The sequence below is a fragment of the Setaria viridis genome, chromosome 5 (assembly GCF_005286985.2).
Source record: "Setaria viridis chromosome 5, Setaria_viridis_v4.0, whole genome shotgun sequence".
NCBI classification, from domain to species: Eukaryota; Viridiplantae; Streptophyta; class Magnoliopsida; order Poales; family Poaceae; genus Setaria; species Setaria viridis.
Genome location: NC_048267.2, coordinates 40,828,957 through 40,837,734, shown reverse-complemented (window position 1 = coordinate 40,837,734; position 8,778 = coordinate 40,828,957). Strand labels below are relative to the sequence as shown.

The 8,778-nt window shown below is 45.5% G+C and overlaps 1 protein-coding gene across 1 annotated transcript; it reads right to left on the bottom strand.

The window, feature by feature from the left end:
• Nucleotides 1-661: 661 nt before the first annotated feature.
• Nucleotides 662-3,983, bottom strand: LOC117855388 (laccase-6). Its single transcript, XM_034737731.2, has 5 exons — nucleotides 3,535-3,983; nucleotides 3,181-3,335; nucleotides 2,719-3,074; nucleotides 1,652-2,641; nucleotides 662-1,026 (listed from the first exon to the last, which is right to left on the bottom strand). Exons 1-5 carry the CDS (start codon nucleotides 3,634-3,636, stop codon nucleotides 896-898), a joined length of 1,734 nt encoding a protein of 577 aa, XP_034593622.1. The 5' UTR covers nucleotides 3,637-3,983; the 3' UTR covers nucleotides 662-895.
• Between the last annotated feature and the right edge of the window lie 4,795 nt (nucleotides 3,984-8,778).

The following is an 8,778-nucleotide window of genomic DNA, read 5'->3' as shown; positions in this document are numbered from 1 at the left end:
CCTACGAGAGGTTCGGATCTAGTGGTATCACTCTGTCAAATGGAGTGTGGTGTTGCAGCGGCACTATGACGAAGGGTCCCGTATGATGGTGGCCTTTTTGGTGTGGTGCGGTCTGTTTTCTCTTGGATCATTGTCAATGCGGGGTCACGCTGGAAGGTTCCGCCGACTACATGAGAGTGAGATTGTTGGTGGGTGTTGCGATAAGACTTTTGGTACGGCTGCCGTTGTCGAGTGGAGTGTGCGGTCGCATTGAGGTCCCAATCCAACCGGTCGGCTTTGGCGGTTTTGAGTTGAGTGTTATCCGCATTGATGTCCCAATCCAACCGGGCGAGTATAGGCTTTTTTTCCTTTTTATTTCCCTACCTATTGCCTCCTAAGGTTGCAATTTTGTATTTTTCTGCTATATAAAAACTCGTACTGTCTTATGGTTCGTTAAAAAAAATTCGATCCTTGTAGTGTTTCTCAAGTTCGTGTTTGAAGGACATTCGCTTGATTGCTTAATATTCAATATGGGCATTATAGAAGGGGCTAGCGAAATTGAAGCTCGAAATCGGTATGGAGTAAAATGCACAGACTTTTTTTTATGAGCCGAGAACATGCAATCGCTTCGAATGTAAGGATTCTGCAACTGAAACCGCTCTCAGAATATTTTAACAAAAAATTGCAGGTCCAAAATCAATCAAGGATCACATTTTAAGATAGAAAAAGTTGCTGCAAATACGTACATGGGGTGTAGTAGTTTACACTTTATCACCCCCAAACAATCGCAAAATCGAAATCATCGAAGTATACAGCTTGTCTTCTTCTCGTCCGGAACATTATTTTGGTTGGCGCAATCCATGCATGGCCCCGCCTGGTTCCATGGCCGAAACGTACACGGCACACCCGAACAGCCTCAGCACTGCGGCAGGTCCGCCGGCGGCGGCGGCAACTTCGTGTCCGGAGTCGGCCCGTCCTCCACCTCGAACACCATCCCGAGGCCGATCGAGAGGTGGGAGTCGATGTGGCAGTGCATGAACCACATTCCTACACGTACACAAACCAAAGTTTTGTAGCCTGTCAGCAGCATGTTGTACGTGCGTATTTCGTCCCTCCAATGTGCTAAGACTATAGTTCGAAGATAAGATTCTTGGAACGGGAAAGAACGGCTTGACGTGACAAAAAGCATCGTAGACCTTTCGAATAAAGAAAAAAACTTGATGATATAAAAAGAGAAGAGAGAAAAGAAAATGTGATTGCGTGTCTTCTACACATCATCATCAGTGGACCAGTCTAACCGTAGGCCCAATTCTTTTCTGCCTGACTTATCCTTGCGTTGTTAGTGGGCCGTCGCCGGCCAACCCACCCAATCCAATAGTAAGTGCATCACGAACCAGCCTTTCTAATCCCACTTCTTTCCTTAGCCCATGCATTTTTTTTTCTTCGCATAAATTTCATGAAAATTTTCAAGAGTTTAACTTGACAATTTCTGACCTCAGCATGAAGTGCTAAATGCTCCAACCACTACACGATTTCTATGTACAACAACTGTTACATCGACTCAGCTGACGGCCATGCAATGCTGTTTGCAAGTCAAGTTCAAGACATCCGGCATAAAATTCATGCGGATTTCGTAGAGAACAATGAACGGGCGGGGCGGCAAAGGATTCACCTGGGTTATCGGCGACGAAGCGGATGACGGCCCACCCGCCGGTGGGCACCGCGATGGTGTTCCGCTCCTGCGGGTTGCGGAGGTTGAACTGCTGCGAGCCCGTGGCGTCGTCGTAGTTGCCGAACCCCTGCGCCAGCACGAAGAAGTCGAAGCCGTGCAGGTGCATCGGGTGGCTCTCGCGCCCCACCAGCGCCGTGTTCTGCAGCACCATCTCCACCGTCGCGTTGTACTCCAGCTTCCTGACCTTCGTCGCCGGCATCCCCGGGAACAGTAGCGCCGCGGCGGACCCGCCCACCACCATCTCCGTCCTGTTCGTGTAGTCGAACTCCACGGGCGGCCGGTCGGGGAAGTCGCGGGTGTACACGCCGTCCGGCGTGTTCCGGTACCGCGCGTCCAGCATCGACATGGCGCTTGGGAGAACAAAGGATTGGTTGTTCATGGTAGCCACGGGGATCGGCTGGCACGGCGTCGTCTGCGTGGGCTCGCACGGCGGGTAGCGGAGCCCGAGCCCGACGGTGACGAACATGCGGGTGTCGACGGTGAGCGGCACCCTCGGCATACCTGGGCGGACGAGCGCCGTCAAGCCGGTGTAGAACCGGTTGGCCGTGTCCGTGTCCGTCGGCTCCGGCGTGTCAGGCAGCGCCGGCGCCTGCTGGCCGCCGCCCGGCGCCGCCGCTCCGGCGTACTCGACGAGGGACGTGGTGACGTTGCCGTTGAAACCCCCCGGCGGCGGGGGGAACGCGCTCTGGTACGAGGAGATCGCCATGTAGTAGCAGCCCGGGGAGGCGTCGGCCGCCATGAGCGCGTCGACGGTCTGCCCCGGCGCGATGACGATCACGTCCGTCTCGTACGACGTGGTGTAGCTCGCGTCCGCCGCCACGACGGTGAACGTGTGCCCCGCCACCTTGAAGAAGAACGCCGTGTTGAGTGCAGCGTTGATGATCCGCAGCAGGTACGTCGAGTTGCGGGTCACCTCGAACTTGGCGCTTCCTGCACGCAGAAGATCGACGGTGAACACAAACCCGGAACACGCACGCGAAGTGTACGTCGATTAGCTCTCGGCTTACGGTTCGCCGTCGTCTCGCCGGCGTAGAGGTCGCCGGGTTTCCCGTTGATGGTGTACGCGTCGGCGATCACGTTGGAGCTGATGGCATTCTCGTCGTTCCACCACTCTCCGAGCAGGACGACCGCCTCGCCGTCGGGCGTGGGGAACGGGTACGCGCCGGCGCCGGCACGCGGGCGGATGATGAGGGCGCCGTGCACGGTGGCGCGGAGGAAGGAGGCGTGCGCGTGCCACCACAGCGTGCCCTCCTGCCCGGACACGTTGAACCTGTACGTGTAGCGGGTGCCCGGCCGGATCGGGCACTGCGTCACCATCTCCGGGCCGTCCGCCCACGGCGTGCCCCGCTGGATCACGCCGTGCCTGCACGCACGAGGAGGCCGAGGCAGCGGCTGGTGATTATTCCGGCGGCGGCGCGGTCGTTTTGGTTGGAATCGTGGCCATGGTTTTTGTTCAGTTACGTGCGTACCAGTGGATTGTCACGTTGTGTGGAGAGTCGTTGATGACGTGGACCACCACGGTGTCGCCTTCGTAGGCTTCGATCACGGGACCGGGTACTCCATCCACGGCGGTGATGCTCACGTCCCCCGGCTGGCTGATGCGCGGCCAGCATAATGTCGCGACCTGAAAATTTGGAGGATATATGCCATGTTAACATGTTTGATCAACAAAACTGAACGCCGTTTGAACAATTGCCCTTCGGTTTCTCTGAAACTTTGATACGATTGAGGTGCAGAGCTAGGAATGGTGCTCATATATGCAGCAAAGAACTATGTGGATTGAAACAATTCATAAACTGTGACGAGAGTGTGCGAGAGAGTACATTGAAGGTATGCTCCACAGTAGCAGCATGAGCAAGGACTGCAGCAGAGGACACAGCCAAAACTAGGATCAGCCAGGAACCCGGCATGATACGGAAGTGCATGGGATTTGCAAGGCCGCAGCAAGAACTCAGCAACGATTTGCTGTTGTCTGGGCTTCACTCAGATGCATGTATAACGAACTCACATCAACTAGCTACAAATGACTCAACCTACCATGATTACAAATGCAATCCAAATGCCCTTTATACTCGTCTGAGTTGACGCAGTCAGGCATTGGGGTGTTTTCTTGCTCGCGCGTAAAGCCTTTACTTAATATTACCCAGCGGTGAAGAAAAATGGCCTCTTGTGCTTGGTCCTTCCTAGACTGCTGCTCTTCAAGTCAACCGATGCTCATACTGAAACACCCCCGGCCGCACCTTTGCCTTGAGCTGAATGTTCTGCTGATTACGGCCTCTGATGACCTGCGTGCAACACCTTTCCAATTGATGATGGAACCATAAATAAGAAAGTCCTGGTTCTGAACAACTACCCTTGAACTGCTTCTTAGACTTGACCTGCATGACATGCCTTGTGCTTTGCTTGCTTACAATTCCCTTTTAGAGCATATTCGCAATTATATTATATGCGCATAATCTATCATTGAATAGTGGCGGTTTAGGGGGTTCCTGACTGTACTTTTCTGTGACTAGATTTTGAGGTTAGGGTGAGGGAATCTCTATCTTCACACTTCGCCTACGAAGTACTCCCTCCACCGATCCCTGATCATAGTTCATATAACTTTTGCTAGATATACACTATGTCTAGATACATAACAAAATATATGAATCTACAAATACCAAAACGACTTGCAATTTAGGACGGAGGGAATACTTCAGTCTAGTACGTTTATCAGTAACCAATCGTGACTACTTTATATGATTTTTTTTATGGGAACTACGTAGGCGGGATGCTGGCGTGAACTTTGTATTTAAAACGCGAGTTTGTTGAATACAAGTTTTGTGAAAGTAAGCGTTGGAGAGAGTATAAGCTAATCTATCCTGCGGTACACTCATATAAGATGATGCTCCGATCCTTCAAAAACGATATTTCCAAGGGCATGATAGCTGTATCGCAAAGAGTAGAAATTTTCCAAGAATAAATAAAAAACAAAAACCAACTTCAAGGGCATCAATGATAACCATACATGTTTTTGTCAATCGCCCTTCACTAGAAATAACCGCTAAATTGGACCAATCCGAGCTCTTTCTGAAGAACCTTTTTGTCGAGTGACTTTTCTAGGTTTTCTTCGGCTCCGGTAAATAGAACATCAAAACTATACGCAATGCAGGGTCCTAGCTATGTATAGTTTTCTAGAGGTAAAAGTAGCACGTACGATCACTGCGGGGAAAGCGCCTTTAGTACCGGATCCCAAACCCCCATGGAGTACCGGTTGTGTAACTGATATTGCTAAGTTGGTACTAAAAACTAGTTGGGGAGACCAACCGGTACTCAATTGGCCTCGGCCACGTGCGAACGTGGTCTCCCCAACCGGTACTAAATTATTTTCTTTTTTATTTCTTTTCTCATTTTTTCCTATTTCTTTATTCTATATTAGTATTTTGTATTTGTTTCCTTTACGTATACTAGTTCTAATACGCAATATATATAAAGTTGTATTTGATCTATAGTATTACATTTGAGATAATATTATACATAGACATATTGTGCATACACATATATAAATAATATTGCATTGCATCAACACTCCAAGTTCAACATTTGGACCAACTATTCTGAATCCGAATCCTGACAGTGATGCAGATTTGATCCATCATTATGGAACTCTCCTGCAGGATTTACTATCTCATCCAGAAGAAATCCACTGAGTTGTTCTTGAATTGCTCTAATTTTTTCCGTCTCGAGGAGTTTTTCCTTCATGTGCATAATCTATATTATTAGTAAAGGTTATTATATTAGATCAATGGATCTGCACAATTAGGACTAATTTATTGTTAAGAAATTTGTATACGTACTCTGAATTCGTGGTTAGTTATACGCTTGGGATGTACAAAACCATGGATGAACTCACGTACGTAGTATCCACATAAATTATTCCCCGGATTCTGTTTCAAACACTATATATATGGCAAAAGAAGTTATGAAATATTTGTTGTGTGTAAGGAAGTGACACAAGATGTGCAAATTCAATATATACCGGGAATTCAGAGTGGATATGAAGTTGCTCCTTGAATTCACCTGAGTGATGTTGACGGAAGTGAGCCCATGCTCTATTAAGCATGTCTATGAGGTCGGTGTATTGATTTCTTAGTCTTCTAAGACAGTCCAGGATATAGACATGCTTCGATCAACCATGATAACAAGGAGTATTCAGTGGAAGTTGTACATATATGCATAGTGAAAAGCTATTTAGTCTTATTTTTAACTACTAGTTCGAAAAATAAAATATATGGGAAATATGCTCACTTGAAGTTGTACGGCAGAAGTATGTAATAATGTTCCTTGTCCAAAAAATTATATATATTGTTCAAGGTTCGAATGGATTGTAAGTGTTATGACCACTACTAAACTCACCGAATGGATTGAATCCATATGTCCTTAATCCAAACTGTATGTTCCTTGCATCCCTTTCAAACTCGAGAAATTCTCTATCAACTGTTCTCCACTTGGACCCATCAGCGCGGTGTCTCATCATTTTATCTTGCTTACATTCTTTTTTTTTGCCAACGCATCACTTTGCACGTGCCTTATTTCTGAACAAACACTTAGAGCATGGTACTACAGGGAAATACCACATTACCTTCGCAGTTCTTCTTGCTAGCCTGCCTCTCAATATCACCGGGATCATCTCACCTGATCTTATAACGCAGCGCTTCGCAAATAGGACAAGCCTCCAATTTCTTGTATTCCTCACAATGATAGAGGATGCAGTCATTAGGACATGCATGTATCTTTTGTACCTCCAAACCTAGAGGGCAAACAACTTTTTTCACTTCATACGTTGAGGACGGCAATTCGTTCCCCTCGGAAAGCATGTTCTTTATGATTTTCATTAACTCATCAAACTCTTATCAGAAACTCCATTTTTTGCCTTCTATTGCAGCATTTTTAGTGTGGTACCTAACTTTTTGTTTCCCTATTTGCAATCTGGGTACAATAATTTCTTCTGATCATCTAACGTACGCTTGAACTTCTTTGACTCCTTCACATTCTCGTAGTCTTTCTTTGCATCTCACAACACTTGACCTAGATCATCAGTAGGACCTTCTTCTGCATTCATCTCTTCTTCAGCCTCACCCATTGCAGCATCTGCAAAGGCAACTCCTTGAATCCAGTCAGGAATGTAGTTACCATCTTCTTCATCATCATCATCTTCCATCATAACTCCTCTTTCCCTTGCTTGGTCCAAATAAAATAGTTAGGTATGAATCCCGAACTGTATATGTGGGCGTGAATAGTCTTTCTGGATGAGTAATCCTTCTCATATTTGCAAATTCGGCATGAACAATAAATGAAACTAGACGGCAGCTTGTTGGACTCTGCTAGATTGAGAAAACCACGCAAGCCATTAATGTACTCAATGGAGTGTTTGTCCGCGTTGTACATCCATTGCTGATCTATCTACAAAGTATTACCGAACCAAAGATATTCTAATCATCCATAGAATTATACATGAAACATAATAAACATGATACAATACTATTAAACTCAAATGTTGCTGAAAGTTTAGATAGAAATGCACAAATTTAAATTTCAGACCCAAACAACATGATACACTATGACAAACTTAATGTTGCTGAAAGTCTAGATAGAAATACACAAATTTCAATTTCAGACCCAAACAACATGATATACTACGATAAACAATCAACTGAGTACTATCTGGAATACTTTAAGCATTTTTGGGCGGTGAAGATAAATGTTTCGCTGACCCAACCTCATCCTGTAGTTTATTTATGCCTCCTGCGCTGGTAGTATTTAGTGGACCTGAAACACCCAGGATTGGCAGTGGAGTATAACGACCATCAAAAGGAGGTTTCTGACCCACCGTAACAGGATCTACATGACATCTTTTCAAATAATGAAGCATTGCTCTCTCCCACGTGCTCATTTTTTTCGGCTTATCATGAGGGCCAACTATGGTTTCCCCTTGCCACGAGAGGAATGATGATCTTATCATGAGGGCCAACTATGGTTTCCCCTTGCCACGAGAGGAATGATGATCTTATCATGAGGGCCAACTATGGTTTCCCCTTGCCACGAGAGGAATGATGATCACCCCCACCATCGCCACCACCTCCAGCAGCAGTAGCCATCTTTATGTACCACAATTTATTTAGCTCATATTTGCAAATGACTAAACTATGAACAAGCTATATTTTTCCCCACAATTTATTTAGCTCAAACATAACATATAAATGAAAATTTTCTCCATTGTAGCTTATTCTCAAAAAATGACTAATTACATACCTCTATTTCATCTTATTATCTTTATGTACCATAATTTATCTTGCTCATATTTGTAAATGACTAAAATATGAACAAATTATATTTTTCCCATAATTTATTTAGCTCATATTTATAAAGGACTAAACTATGAAATTATTCCTCTAACCTCATATCAATTTCTTTGACTAATACAAAACATAGCATCCAAAAATTGTAGCTTATTCTAAAAATCACAAATATGAGCTCTAAATAATATATGGATATAAATGAAAAATTTCTCCATTGTACCTTATTCTAAAAATCATAAATTACTGTAGCTCTAAAGTATAAAATTTAGTATACTAACCATGTATCAAGGGAGGATGAAGTTTCTAATCTTTAGAACACTTGAATGAGTGAAATCCCCACGAAATGGTAAAAAATCTGGCAGCACCTCCCCTATTTCGCCATTTATGAAGCCTGAGCTGGAGGAAATGGCTCGGGCAGGAGCAAAAAGACGCCTGATTTATAGGAGGGTAGTACCGATTGGGGGCTCCAACCAGTATTAAAGGTTACCCATTAGTACCGAGTGGAGCCTATACCCGGTACTAAAGGCCCTTAGATGGCTTCATCTGGTACTAATGGGTGACCTTTAGTACCGGTTGGAGCCTCCAACCGGTGCTAAAGGGGATCACGGGGGGCTTCTGGAGAATTAGCTGTTAGATCCGGTACTAATGCTCACCTTAGTATCGGGTTAAAAATCAATTGTAGTAAGTATTGGGATGAATTCCGAGTTTTCCAGCAGCGGGTGTCATTTT